Source organism: Podarcis muralis, chromosome 16, assembly GCF_964188315.1.
Source record: "Podarcis muralis chromosome 16, rPodMur119.hap1.1, whole genome shotgun sequence".
Taxonomy (NCBI): Eukaryota; Metazoa; Chordata; class Lepidosauria; order Squamata; family Lacertidae; genus Podarcis; species Podarcis muralis.
The window spans coordinates 1,491,727-1,506,601 of record NC_135670.1 but is presented as its reverse complement, the minus strand read 5'-3'; the positions used below and the strand labels follow the sequence as shown (position 1 = coordinate 1,506,601).

Here is a 14,875-nt window from a genome sequence, read left to right as displayed (position 1 = left end):
GGCTTTCCAGCCATCTGCAGCTCGCTGCTGCATTGCTCCTTTTTCGTAACAAAAACAACCTTGTGCTCCAGTCCAATGTATTGTTGCAAAAGTCTGCTGCCTGCCCCCCTCTTTGCCCAGCGGTGGAAAGAGCCTATGGGATCCCAGGAGCGCAAAGAGGATCTGTTTCCCTTTGGAGAATGGAAGACACAACAGAGACTGTTGTAGCTTTAAGAAATAGGGTTTATTCATCTATTTACACCTTCAGTCTGCATGGAGGGATTCCAGATCTTATGGCTTGGTCATTTCAAGGGAAAGCAGTGCCTGCAGACAACATGCCCAAGATAGCTCTCAGCTCTTCCTCCTCCTCCTTCTTCCTCCCATTAACCCTTGCACCCTCCCCCAGCAGTTACCCTGAAAACCTTCCGAATCCCCAGTCTCTGTTCACACCTGGGGCAAGGGCAAAGGAATTCTCTTTTATTGTTAGTGTCCCTCAATTGTTTACTGTTTTCAGGTATGTAGCCATGTTGGTCTGATGCAGTTGAAATAATAATAATAATAATAATAAAATAGTCCAGTAGCACCTTAGAGACCAACTAAGTTTGTTCTATGTATAAGCTTTCATGTGCATGCACACTTCTCCACACACACACACATTTATAAAAGTGTTAACCAGAGTCCAAGCAAAGTAGGAAGAGAGAGGCAAGGCAAGGTGCCCGGGTTCCAGCAGCCAGAGAGCTGTGCTGTTTCCATCAGCAGGAAGGCTTAAGAGGAGTGCCTTATATACGCTGGTTGCTGGCAGTTGGTTGCTCCCATGCTTCTTCCTGATGTAGATCTTTATGCATTTCTTGATCCAAGGCAGATTTTTATCTCTCCGCCTTGCCTGTTCCTGATGTGTATCTTCACTCACCCCTTCTTGCCTGTGCTGTTTCCATCAACAGCAAGGCTGAAGAGGAGTGCCTTATACACTCTTGCTGATGCTGGTCATGAAGGCATTCCTGAGATTCCTTGCTCCCAAGAAGACCCCATCCACAGTCACTGGATAAGTGTTGGTATGTTGCCTTTTGGCCTGGTCACGGGACTCTTGCGATGAGTGTTTAAAGGTGCTGGGTAGGCTGTAGCTCCGACTCAACTGGCAGCTTTGAGAGATCTTCAATGGGTCTTTCCCCTGAGGAACCTTCAATGAATTCCTTGGCAGTGGCTCCAGGAGATGTGCCTGATCTCCCATGTTGATCTGTAGGATGCAGTGTTGAATCTGCATTGGAGAAAAAATATGATAGGAGGGACTCTGGGGATTAAACTCCTAAAAGATTTTCTAGGCATTTTGGCCCACCTGAACCCTGGAGAAAATTAAAGTCCCGTCCAGGTCCAGAGTTCTGTAAGAAAGGATACCCATTTGCCTAAAAGCAGGAATCTTTCCTGAACCTCAGTCCCAGCCTTTAGGGCTAGCTTTCTAGTTCCACTGGAGAACTTGCCATAACTAAGTCCCTAAGAAAGCGGGTGGAATTGCCCATTTTGAATTGACAAAAATATGTCATTTCCATTCTCCAGTACTCAATTATTATCTGTGATTCTAGTTTAAATAAATGATGACAGTAGTATTTTGGGAAGAGTTCAGAAGAGCTGGTGAGGGTAGAGTGCAATCCTGTTGGGTTCACTGGGGGAAGGATGTGGGAAGCAGAGCCCTGCGGCCAGAGGGCTGGATTCTTCATTCACTAGCTGGAGAGGGGAGGGTTCAATTCTGCTCACTTTAACTGGGCTTGCATGTTCCTCTGCCTCCCCTTGCGCCATTATCATTTTGTTTAGTCTTTTCATCACTGTCGTTTGGGTCACTGGCCTATTTTTGTTTTCTTTAATCTAAATAACTTGTATTGGTTTTATTGTAAATACAAGAGCAACATATAATTACATTAATTTGCCCAGTAGTACATTCTTATTAAGTTTCATATGCAGTATGCAGTACACAGGCATTACATTTATTTATCCATTGTCAATTCAAGGAGCCTCTCCACAGAGATTCTTATGTTGTGGGTGGAATAAAACTATATATTCTGTCTCATTTTATAAAGGAAAAGAATGTAAGCCAAGTCTCACCAAAAGTGTCTGTCAGGGCCGCCTCAGGTCCCAGCTCACAAGAGACCAACGCCAAGTCCACTTTATTTACAAAAGTCTTTATTGAAGTACATTGTTTGTTCCACAGCCGAGGCACGCAGCCCCACGTCTGTTACGCTTAGACCGCTGAAGTCCCCTCTGAATCAGTCCCGCCTCTACACCAGTTTAAGAGGCTTCTGCTGGTCCACCTCTTCCTGTCCTTCCTTTTCCGCAGGGTCTTTCTGCCCCCCTGGGTTCCTTCCCTCCTGCTTTCCCCTGACGCTGAGTCCCCAGACGCCTGCTCCCCCCTCCTCCGTGCTTTTAAGGTTATTGTTTAAATTTGATTCTATTGATAACATGGCAAGAGCTGATGTGGTGGAAAGGATTGGTGCGTAATTTTGGATATACTGTGAAACACCTTTTCCTAAAAGGAGTATCCCAATGTAAAAATCCACCATGCATGGAAATATGAGCCTTTTCAGCAGTAGAGATGCTAGTACTTATTTTGGCTGGATGGGATGAATTGCAGTGCCAGTGAAAGATAATTATAATAGACGCCTCCTGCCGATGAGCAGAGATGGTTCGTAGGGGCGGGTTGTGCCAAATTGATGGCCATTTATTACGAGGTCACTGGCCTCTTTGAAATCTGTTTGTTGTTGTTTCTTTTTTTAAAAAAAAAAAGATTACAATTTAAATAATAATATCATAAGTATCAAATGCTTTCCAAATGTATCAGATGCTTTCATTGTTATCTATCAATTACCCCATCATTACTTTGCATACTGATCATCTCACCTCATTATCACCATCTTTTGGGTTCCAGAATGTAAGAGAACTCTCCCCCTTCTCTGGCATCAAAGAGCAAACACCTGTGGAATGCAACATGAAACACATTATTGAGTCCGTGGCACTGACCAGTCTCTGCCTCTCGGGATAAGCAAAAGAAAGGAAGAGGTATATTTGGCAGGAAGCCCCCATCTCAAGCAAGATGGGAAGAAGATCAATAGAGATGGTCCTACCTCTTCTAGGCGTTTTAAATATGATCTTCCAGTGCATCCACATCACCATCACCATCACCATCATCACCAGAAGAGATATGAGGGCAGTGATAAGCCATGGACTCCAGCTCAAGGGTCCAAACTGTCCACCTGCAATGAGTAATAAGAGTCTCTCAAAACATATTCTAATAACAACCAGCAAAGTGACTCTCATAGAATCATAGAAATGTAGAGTTCGAAGGGACAACTAGAGTCATCTAGTCCAACCCCCTGAATTCCAGGGATCTTTTGCCCAAGGCGGGGCTTGAACCCATGACCCAAAGATTCAAAGTCTCATGTTCACACCTGGCTGAGAGCAGTATAATAAATAACATGAGATAAAAAAGTGTTGCTAATATGTCCCATTTCTATTGCAATGATTTGAGCTGTTAGTGCCCTGTCAGACACACTTGCCTGCCCTGAATCTATTTCTTAAGGCAGTCTCCAAGGAGTGCTGTGTTTGCTCTGATCCTTCTCACAAGCATGTGAAGAGCAGCATTTATAAATACAAACACATCTCCTCAAATCCCTCATGTTAAGGGCCAGTCTGCATATTCGCCACCACAAGCAGCACCTCTGGATAATGAAGCAAAGGATGGCGGCTAACAGATTATGGTAGAATCCTGACAAGACAAGTACTGTTTTTGGGGGAGAGGAGGCGGGCGGGTGTGGCAGACTCCCTGGTCCTGAATGGGGTAACTAAGCCCCTGAAGGACCAGGTGCGCAGCCTGGGAGTCATTTTGGCCTCAAAGCTGTCCATGGAGGCGCAGGTCAACTCTGTGTACAGGGCAGCTGTTTACCAGCTCCATCTGGTACGCAGGCTGAGACCCTCCCTTCCCACAGACTGTCTCGCCAGAGTGGTGCATGCTCTGGTTATCTCCCGCTTGGACTACTGCAATGCGCTCTATGTGGGGCTACCTTTGAAGGTGACCTGGAAACTACAACTAATCCAGAATGCGGCAGCTAGACTGGGGACTGGGAGCGGCCTCCGAGACCATATAACACTGGTCCTGAAAGACCTACATTGGCTCCCAGTATGTTTCCAAGCACAATTCAAAGTGTTGGTGCTGACCTTGAAAGTCCTAAACACCCTCAGCCCAGTATATCTGAAGGAGTGTCTTCGTCTCCATCGTTCTACCTGGACACTGAGGTCCAGCTCTGAGGGCCTTCTGGCGGTTCCCTCACTGTGAGAAGCGAGATTACAGGGAACCAGGCAGAGGGCCTTCTTGGTAGTGGCACCCACCCTGTGGAACGCCCTCCCACCAGATGTCAAGGAAGTAAACAACTACCTGACTTTTAGACGACATCTGAAGGCAGCCCTCTTTAGGGCTCTTTAGGGAAGCTTTTAATGTTCGATGCATTACTGTATTTTAATACTGTATTGGAAGCTGCCCAGAGTTGCCGGGGAAACCCAATCAGATGGGTGGGGTATTATTATTATTATTATTATTATTATTATTATTATTATTATTATTGGATGTATTGCTCACCTTCATCACTCTGGCAGATGTTGAGCAAGTTAAAGGAGGCTCTCTTTTGATCAACAGGATTGCTGACCAGGCAGGTGAATTTGGAGTCCAAAGAACTGTTCCAGAAGGAGACACGGAGCTCCCGGCCATTGTCAGAAACCTGGTACTGATTCACACTCTTTCCTAAGGCCCTGTGTGGACCCCCTGTTTCCCAGGAGATACTGAGATCTCCCCTTCCAGGTGTGTGGCATCGCAAGGTCACATTACATCCACCTGGAGTCTTGGATTCCAGTTGGTGGTCTATCTGTGGTGTTGGCACTGGCTCTGTGGAACACAAATGAAAGCAGCATAAGGTTTGGGTCCCACTCCCAGTACCTATGTAGAGAAACAGTGAAAGCAATAACTTACCACAAACAGTGAGGCTGAAATGCTGCTCTTGAAACAGTGCCTTAGTAAACCAGATGCGAGCATTGTAGAATCCACTGTCATCCAACTCCAGGTCTTTGAGCCTCAGTGTTGTCTTGTTCACCATGTCTAGCCGTTGTCCAAACCGGTCGGTGGGACTTGGGTGCTCCAGTTTCCCATGACTGAATTCCCCCAGCCAAAAGCCCAGGCCACCCCTTTGGGGTAGAAAGTCCCATTGAATTTTCTCCACTGTCATTCCTTGAGATACATTGGCAGGAAACAAGACTGATCCTCCCAGGATTCCCTTCACTTGATGGGTTGGATTCCCCACTGCATGGCTTATAGTTTCTAGTGAGGGGAGGGTGGTGGGGGAGGAGATACAAACAAAGGTGAAAATTAGTATGATTATCATTTTGAGCTCCTTATCCATCCTCATTCATGAGGTCCCAGAGGAGGTGACAACAATTTAAAATGCAGCATTAAAACGTGAGAGTGAGGGTCCAAAAATGATATTGCAGGTGTGAATGGTAGGGAAAAGAGGTGGATCTTAACCATATAATGGAAACTCTACACTAAAGGTGCCAGGTCACCTCTTTGGGGAGGGACATCATTCTAAAGATTAGCAACCTGCCACAAAGAAGGTCCTCTGCACTGTCTGCCCACTGCCTCCCACCCAGCTGTAGGGCGGCTGAGGCCCCACGGTGCACCCCATCCCATCCCTCCCTAAGGGCGCCATGCGCCCCATGCTGCACACCTATGGGTGGTGCCAAGGTGTTACATGTGCAGAGATAACAGCCCAGGATTCCAGCCTGTCTTTTACAGGATTTATTAAGTGCAAAACTATGTACAATACGGAGCTCTTGAAAGCACGTCTGCCTCAATCGCTTTCAGTTTCCAGAAGTGGCTCTCGCCTGTTCCCCCTCCAGCAGAAAAGCTTCCAGAAACCCCTCCTTCTTCTCCTCTCCTTACATGAAAAACTAAGCGCAGGAAGCTGCTCCTTTCTCTCTACTATAATCTTCTCCCTCTCATCTTCTGTGTCTCCTGACAGTCCTTCCTCCTCGGACTCTGACGAAGTACAGTGGCTCATTCGAGGAGGCTCTCTGTACATTCTGGTCTCTCCTCCCTTCTCTGCGAACCAATTCCTGACAGGTGGTTTGTGCCACCCCTGGGCACACCGCCCTAGGTGCCTGAGAGGCTTCCTCCGCTGCCTCTCATTGGCTAGATAGCCTGGCAGACACCGCTGGGGTGGAGTCAGTGGCCACAGTGCATGTTGGCACCAGTGGCATGGGGAAATGTAGTCGAGGGGTCCTGAAAGCCAAATTTAGGATGCTGGGAAGGATGTTGAAAGTCTGGACCTCTAAGGTAGCTTTTTCTGAAATACTACTAGTTCCATATGCAGGGCCAGATGGACAAGCAGGGCTGTGTGGTCTCAATGTGTGGATGACACAATAGTGTTCAGAGGAGGAGTTTGGGTTCATAGAATCATAGAATCATAGAATCATAGAATCATAGAATCATAGAATCATAGAGTTGGAAGAGACCACAAGGGCCATCGAGTCCAACCCCCTGCCAAGCAGGAAACACCATCAGAGCACTCCTGACATATGGTTGTCAAGCCTCTGCTTAAAGACCTCCAAAGAAGGAGACTCCACCACACTCCTTGGCAGCAAATTCCACTGTCGAACAGCTCTTACTGTCAGGAAGTTCTTCCTAATGTTTAGGTGGAATCTTCTTTCTTGTAGTTTGGATCCATTGCTCCGTGTCCGCTTCTCTGGAGCAGCAGAAAACAGCCTTTCTCCCTCCTCTATGTGACATCCTTTTATATATTTGTACATGGCTATCATATCACCCCGTAACCTCCTCTTCTCCAGGCTAAACATGCCCAGCTCCCTTAGCCGTTCCTCATAAGGCATCGTTTCCAGGCCTTTGACCATTTTGGTTGCCCTCCTCTGGACACGTTCGAGTTTGTCAGTGTCCTTCTTGAACTGTGGTGCCCAGAACTGGACACAGTACTCCAGGTGAGGTCTGACCAGAGCAGAATACAGTGGCACTATTACTTCCCTTGATCTAGATGCTATACTCCTATTGATGAGGCCCAGAATTGCATTGGCTTTTTTAGCTGCCGCGTCACATTGTTGGCTCATGTCAAGTTTGTGGTCAACCAAGACTCCTAGATCCTTTTCACATGTACTGCTCTCAAGCCAGGTGTCCCCCATCTTGTATTTGTGCCTCTCATTTTTTTTGCCCAAGTGCAATACTTTACATTTCTCCCTGTTAAAATTCATCTTGTTTGTTTTGGCCCAGTTCTCTAATCTGTCAAGGTCGTTTTGAAGTGTGATCCTGTCCTCTGGGGTGTTAGTCACCCCTCCCAGTTTGGTGTCATCTGCAAATTTGATCAGGATGCCCTTGAGTCCATCATCCAAGTCGTTGATAAAGATGTTGAATAAGACCGGGCCCAAGACAGAACCCTGTGGCACCCCACTAGTCACTCTTCTCCAGGATGAAGAGGAACCATTGATGAGCACCATTTGGGTTCGGTCAGTCAGCCAGTTACAAATCCACTGAGTGGTAGCATAGTCAAGACCGCATTTTACCAGCTTCTTTACAAGAATATCATGGGGCACCTTGTCAAATGCCTTGCTGAAATCAAGGTAGACTACATCCACTGCGTTCCCTTCATCTACCAGGCTTGTAATTCTGTCAAAAAACGAGATCAGGTTAGTCTGACATGACTTATTTTTCAGAAATCCATGCTGACTATTGGTGATCACAGCATTCCTTTCTAGGTGCTCACAGACTGTTTGCTTAATGATCTGCTCCAGAATCTTCCCTGGTATTGATGTCAGACTGACTGGGCGGTAATTATTTGGGTCCTCTCTTTTCCCCTTTTTGAAAATAGGGACAACATTTGCCCTCCTCCAGTCTGCGGGGACTTCGCCTGTTCTCCAGGAATTCTCAAAGATGACTGCCAGTGGTTCTGAAATCACATCTGCCAGTTCTTTTAATACTCTTGGATGCAGTTCATCTGGCCCTGGAGACTTGAATACATCTAGACTAGCCAAGTATTCTTGTACTATCTCCTTAGTTATTCTGGGTTGTGTTTCCTCTGCTGAATCATTTGCTCCAAATTCTTCAGGTCGGGCATTGTTTTCTTTATCGGAGAAGACTGAGGCAAAGAAAGCATTGAGGAGTTCAGCCCTTTCTGTGTCCCCTGTTTGCATTTCACCATCTTCTCCTCTGAGTGACCCCACGGTTTCTTTGTTCTTCCTTTTGCTACGAACATACCCATAAAAGCCTTTTTTGTTGCTTTTAACCTCTCTAGCAAGCCTGAGTTCATTTTGTGCTTTAGCTTTTCTGACTTTGTGTCTACACGTGCTGGCTATTTGTTTGAATTCCTCTTTGGTGGTTTCCCCCCTTTTCCATTTTTTGTACACATCCTTTTTTAATCTTAACTCAGTTAAAAGTTCTTTAGATAGCCACCCTGGCTTCTTTAGGCACCTTCCATGTTTCCGTCTCATTGGTATTGCCTGAAGTTGTGCTTTTACTATCTCCCTCTTAACAAACTCCCAGCCATCTTGAACTCCCTTTCCTTTTAGTATTACTGTCCATGGGATCTCACCCAGCACTTCCCTAAGCTTTATGAAGTCGGCTTTCTTAAAGTCGAGAAATTGAGTCCTAGTATGCTTGGCTGCTCCTTTCCGCTGTATAGTAAACTTCAGAAGAGCATGATCACTCGCGCCTAATGATCCTTCCACTTCTACCCCACTAACCAGGTCATCAACATTGGTTAGGACCAGATCTAAAATGGCTGTTCCTCTTGTTGCTTCTCCCACTTTCTGGACAATGAAGTTGTCTGCAAGGGCAGTGAGGAATCTGTTTGACCTTATGCTCTTGGCTGAGTTTGACATCCAACAAATATCCGGGTAATTGAAGTCCCCCATTACTACTATCTCCCTTCCTTTTGCATGCTTGGCCATCTGTTCTAGGAAGGCATCATCTATGTCCTCCGTTTGGCTTGGGGATCTATAGTAAACTCCCACAATGAGGTCACTGTTATTCTTCTCTCCCTTAATTTTGACCCAAATGCTCTCACTTTGGCTTTGAGGTTCTAAATCTTGGATCTCTTCACAGGTATACACATCCCTGACATATAACGCCACTCCTCCTCCTTTCTTGTCTGGTCTGTTTCTTTGAAATAGATTGTATCCCTCCATTATTACATTCCAATCGTGGGATTTATCCCACCAGGTTTCAGTGATTCCTATTATGTCATATTTAGTTTGCTGTACCAGGAGCTCAAGCTCATCTTGTTTATTTCCCATGCTTTGCGCATTAGTGTACAGACATTGAAGTCCATTAATCATTCCCCCGTGTCTCTTATTTAAGGATTTTTTCCTCCCACCACTAGGTCTGCATGCTCTTTGCTCCATTCGGTCTATGACATTTGGATGATCATCTTCATCAATTGATAGACTCCTACCTTCAGGAGCACTGTCTCCCTCCCCCACATTAGTCAGTTTAAAGCCCTCCTGATGAGGTTTCTGAGATTTTTTGCAAAAACATTCCTCCCAACCGTTGTGAGGTGCAGCCCATCGCTTGCCAGAAGTCCATCTTCAAGAAACTGCAGTCCGTGATCTAAGAATCCAAACCGTTCCTGTTTACACCATTTGCGAAGCCAGTTGTTCACTTCCACTATTTTTCCCTCTCTCCCTGGGCCACGTCGTTCAACTGGGAGGACAGATGAGATGACAATTTGTGCATTTAATTGCTTCAATTTCCTGCCCAGAGCCTCGTAATCTCTTTTGATCTTCTGGAGGCTATTGCTTGCAGTGTCATTGGTTCCCACATGAACCAAGAGGAAGGGGTATTTGTCAGTGGGTTTTATGATTCCTTGCAGTCGTTCAGTTACATCTTGGATCTTAGCCCCGGGGAGACAGCACACTTCCCGAGACATCTTGTCAGGCCCACAGATCACTGCTTCTGTTCCCCTCAGTAGGGAATCCCCTATCACCACCACACGCCTCCTCTTAGGTCTGGTCGGGGTTCTTCTGTGAGCTGTCCGTTCCAAGGTCGCCTGGACATTCCCTGAGGACTGCCTTTGCTGCTCGTCTTCATATACCTGATCGACTGTAATGAGGGAGAGATCCTCAAATGGAGTCTGCTCTTCGTCTTCCATGGTAGGGGAAAGGACCTCAAAGCGATTGCGTATTTCTAAACAATCAGAGCGAACCCTGGGCCTCCTACTTCTTTGAGTCACGTTTCTCCATATATCTGGCTCCTGTGTTGGTGAACTAGCCACCTTCTCAGGGGAGTCCCCTGTCTCTTCCTTGGTGGAGACGGTGTGCTCTGTTGCTTCCAAGAAGAGTTCCAGGTCTCTAATTCTTTGGAGCGTAGCTACACGTTCCTCCAGTTGCTGGACTTTGTCTTTTAAGAGGGCAATCAACATGCAATTGCTGCAGGTAAAGCTGCCTGCAACCTTTGGCAAGATGGCAAACATTGCGCAGGAACCACAGGCGACTGCAGCTGTTCCCTCACCCTCCATCTTGAGAACGTGTCGTTGGGGGTGACTACAGTGGTCCTCTATCATTAAAAGTGTGGAGACAGGACAAATAAATCCCCCCCAAAAAACCTAGGTCTCCCCCAACAAATGTATGAGACTAGCTCCCCTAAATCTAAAATATGGATCAAACTGCGCGCGCTGCTAGGCGCGCGCCGCTGCCCTAAAACTCTGATAAGCTCCTCCCACAGCTAATCACCTACCTCAACAGAAGCCCTGCCCCCTCTGACCTTTGCACAGAGAGAGCAGCTAAACAGCCACAAGAAACTCACACAAGAAAACCCTTTTTGTTCCTTCTTCAGCTGCTGCCCTAAAGCTCTGATAAGCTCCTCCCACAGCTAATCACCTACCTCAACAGAAGCCCTGCCCCCTCTGACCTTTGCCCAGAGAGAGCAGCTAAACAGCCACAAGAAACTCACACAAGAAAACCCTTTTTGTTCCTTCTTCAGCTGCTGCCCTGAAGCTCTGATAAGCTCCTCCCACAGCTAATCACCTACCTCAACAGAAGCCCTGCCCCCTCTGACCTTTGCACAGAGAGAGCAGCTAAACAGCCACAAGAAACTCACACAAGAAAACCCTTTTTGTTCCTTCTTCAGCTGCTGCCCTCATTTTGCTCTGGGGAACATTCTGGGGCAACCTGGGCCTGTACAAAAGGGATGGGTTCCACTTGAACCGGGGCTGTTTTATTTTAAAATAAAAAGGTGGCAGAGCAGTTTTTAATTCTTTCATGAAAATTTAAATGTGGGTGGCTGAGAATGAGACTGCAGGGGCACCATATAGCAATTCAGAGAGAATTTAGGCAGGAAAAACCAGCAGCACAAATATAAGATGGGGGCCATTTGGCTTGCTAGTAGTACATGTGAAGGAGATCTTGCAGTCTTGGTAGATCAAAAGTTTAGCAGGAGTCAACAGTGTGATGCGGCGCACATAGTTTCTACTGAAGCTTCTAATGCTCAAACTGGTACCATACAGAGGCAAGACATGATCTGAATATGCAGAAGGTGCCACTTGTGGCTAGGCAAGTTAAGACGTTGATCCAAAAAGCAGCATTCTATGGGGAGGGGAGGGGAGCAACTCAGCGCAGCCCAAGGGCATGTTTCTGAGGCTGCACAAGGAAACGACCCTCCTCTGGGAGGGCTGGCTCTGACTTGTTCTGGCATTTCTGGGATCTATGCAAGAGGTGAGAAGACTCCTCTAGAGCAGACAGGGAAGGCAGCCTCCTCCTGAGAGATGGGGTGGGGCAGCCTCAGTCAGCTCCAGAGGTGGAGCCAGTGGGGCAATAGGCCGAGTGGTTGAGCCAGAAGCAGACTCTGGCAACTCTGAAGAGGAGGCCAGTGCTGCACACTAGGGTGACTCACAGGCAGCCTGGATGGGACAAGGGGAACCCTCCCCACTAAGACCTTTCTAGGATCCTTCCCATGGATGGCTCATTGAGCTCCCCAGGGTCTGTCCCAGTCAAAGCGGTCCCTCTGGGGGATCCTGCACGGGCAACTCCTCCCTGTCCCCAGCCTTCTCTGGCCTGCGCCCCAAACCCCCTGGGCCCATGACAGCAACCATGATTGTTTGGGCCAGAATGAGAAACAGTGGTGGAAATGAGGAGAAGGTCTGTTGGGGTGGGGGCTCTTGTCAGTGGAATGTGAGCGCCCAGCAGGTGACAAAACATATTGACCCTGAGATGGGGGGGAGAGGGACTTCCAGGGCGGAGGCCTATTCTCCAGTTGACCCCAGCACTCTCAGTTACTTTCCCCTTCATGACCAAGCAAACTTAAAGCTTTTCACCCTATGCATCCAGCTTTCTATTGCAAGAACTTACCCAGGGAAGAGAAGATCAATAGACCAAAGGAGAGAAGGATCACAAAATTCATGAATATTTCAGGCCAGGAATATAGGGCATCTCAGATGTGGCTGCTGCTGGTGGAAAGTTGATTTGTCCTCCTTGGTACAGAAACAGGCTTCTGCTTTTATTCCCAGGCATAAGAAATGCTGCACGTCACCACCCCAAAGCTTGCTATAGGAGGAAACCACATACGAGCAAAGATTGCAAAGCATTTGAGGCAGTGAAACAGTCTTCCAGACTGAGTAAGCTGTGAGCCATAAATAGGAAATGTACACAAGGTGCACACACTGAAATTCAGTACAATTTGCAGGTCTTCTCTTTCACACTATGACAACACGAGGCATTAACTTTACTGTATCTATGTTGAGTTTAGTATCTATGTTGCTTTTAGCACTTAGTTAGAATCATAAAATCATAGAATGGTAGAATAGGAAGGGCTCCCAAGGGTCATCTAGTCCAACCCCCTTCAATGCAGGAATCTTAGCTAAACCATCCATGACAGATGGAATCCATACTTGTCTGAATTTTGTTTTGCTGTTTCGCAGCCAATTAATATGTACAAACTTGCATGTACAGTACTAGGGAAATGTGTGCACATCAGTGCATGCATGTTTTGTATGCATTGATCAGAAAGTGTTCCAAGCAATACAAGCATTAGTGAAAATAGAACAACACATGTTAAATTAAGCAAAATTGTTTTCCTAAAATGGAGGGGAGAGATGGGACCCTGTGGACACCAGGAAAGGTCTCTTTATGCAAATGTGTATCCAGGGTCTCTAGCTGAGGTTTTTTGAGGGGTTCTGGGGCAGAAAAAGCCACCCCAGGGTGGATATGGATGGTACTGCCCCACTTCTTTCCCCTCTGTTGAACTTGTGATTCTCTCTCTGTCTCTCTCCTTTTGAAACATGACACCTGGAGAACTTCTCCCTCTTGAGACTAAATATAAGTTCAAGCTTCTCAAAAGCTCTCCCCCTCCTCCCTCGTCAGCAAGAAGGACTGGCTCATGTATAAATGCCAAAATGTTTGCTTTGCACTTCCAAGGGATCGATCTTTCAGGGTTGGCAGCACTACTCTTTGGAACTCCCTGCTTAGTGACACCAGACCAGAACCGTCACTCTGCTGTTGTTAAAGTATTTGCCTCCCTACCTTTTAGTCTCCCTGGTAGGAAAAATATGTCTCCTTCCCAAAATAAATTATCTCCCACCCTCCAAAGAATTTTCTAAATTATTAATTAAACCAAATTACTTTAATATAATTTCTTGCAATTTCTAAAAATCAGGTTTCCCACTCCTGTTGCAAACATGCCAATCATTTCCTCCCTTAGCTGCATGATTTCTTATTTAGTGTTCATAAACAAAATCTTTTCTCAAATTCAGCCTCTTGCCAGATCCAACAGGCAAGCAGGACCTGAGCGCCAGAATGCTCTCTCCTTCTGTGGTTTCCAGCGGCTGGTACTCAGAAGCATGGCTGCCTCCAATGGAGGAGACAGAGGAGAGCCATCTTGCCTAGAATCCCTCAACAGTCTTCTCCTCCACAAATGTATCTCATCCTCTTTTCAAGCCATCCAGGATGGTGGTCTTCTGTGCTGGTCCCAGGGGGAGGTTACCGTGGGGCGAGGTCCAGAACCTGAGTCGAGGGTCGGCAGACAGTCCTCCACGGGCGAAGCGGGGTCCACAGGGAGGAGCCGGGCAAGGACAGGAACACTGGAGGAACAGGACTGGATGCTGGCCGAAACAGCTCTTCAATGACGATGTTGCTCCCGCAACCTGGGACCGGGCTGACTGGCCTTTATCTCCTCTGAGGCCAGGGGTGGTCCCGGCCCCCAGGAGCCCCGCCTCTCCTGGCCTTAAGGTGAGCACTCCTCCTGGGAGAAACCAGTTCCCTTCGCCTCTCTGCCCTAAGCCTCTGCAGTTCAGGAGAGGCTGAAGAGTTACTGGGCCCAGGGGGAGGCTCACCTGTAGGCACTGAGTCCTCAACTACCTCTGGAGCCAGAATGGGTTCACCTGGTGCCTGCTCCTGAGGATCCGGCACAGGTGCAGGCGCCTCAGAATCAAGGCCCTGCCCCAGTTCAGCCGGCCCTGGAGGCGGGGACTCCTGTGCAGGCTGGGATTCCTCCGGTTCACTCTCTGAATCGGATTCCCAGGCCATCACATCTTCACTGCCTCTTGTGGGAAGATGCCTCTCCTGTGGGCGGCTTAGTCATGCTGGCCACATGATCCAGAAGCTGTACGCAGGCTCCCTCGGCCAGTAAAGCGAGATGAGCGCCACAACCCCAGAGTTGGCCATGACAGGACCTAACGGTCAGAGGTCCCTTTACCTTCAATCTACAAGATAGATTGTGTGCAGAGAAGGACAACCAATATGATTAAGGGTTGGGAACAAACCTGTACTTGACCTCAGGCTGCTCCAGTTTCCCATCTCTGAACTCACAAAGGTGATATGCCCCGCTGCTTGTGGTGTAGACGTCCCAGATGATTTAATGATCATTTTCCCTGGAAGT

The 14,875-nt window shown here is 47.3% G+C and overlaps 1 protein-coding gene across 1 annotated transcript; it reads right to left on the bottom strand.

The window, feature by feature from the left end:
• Window positions 1-940: 940 nt before the first annotated feature.
• Window positions 941-14,337, bottom strand: LOC114586312 (SLAM family member 8-like). Its single transcript, XM_077920278.1, has 5 exons — window positions 12,352-14,337; window positions 4,985-5,329; window positions 4,598-4,900; window positions 2,866-3,218; window positions 941-1,234 (listed from the first exon to the last, which is right to left on the bottom strand). Exons 1-5 carry the CDS (start codon window positions 12,401-12,403, stop codon window positions 941-943), a joined length of 1,347 nt encoding a protein of 448 aa, XP_077776404.1. The 5' UTR covers window positions 12,404-14,337.
• Window positions 14,338-14,875: the final 538 nt, after the last annotated feature.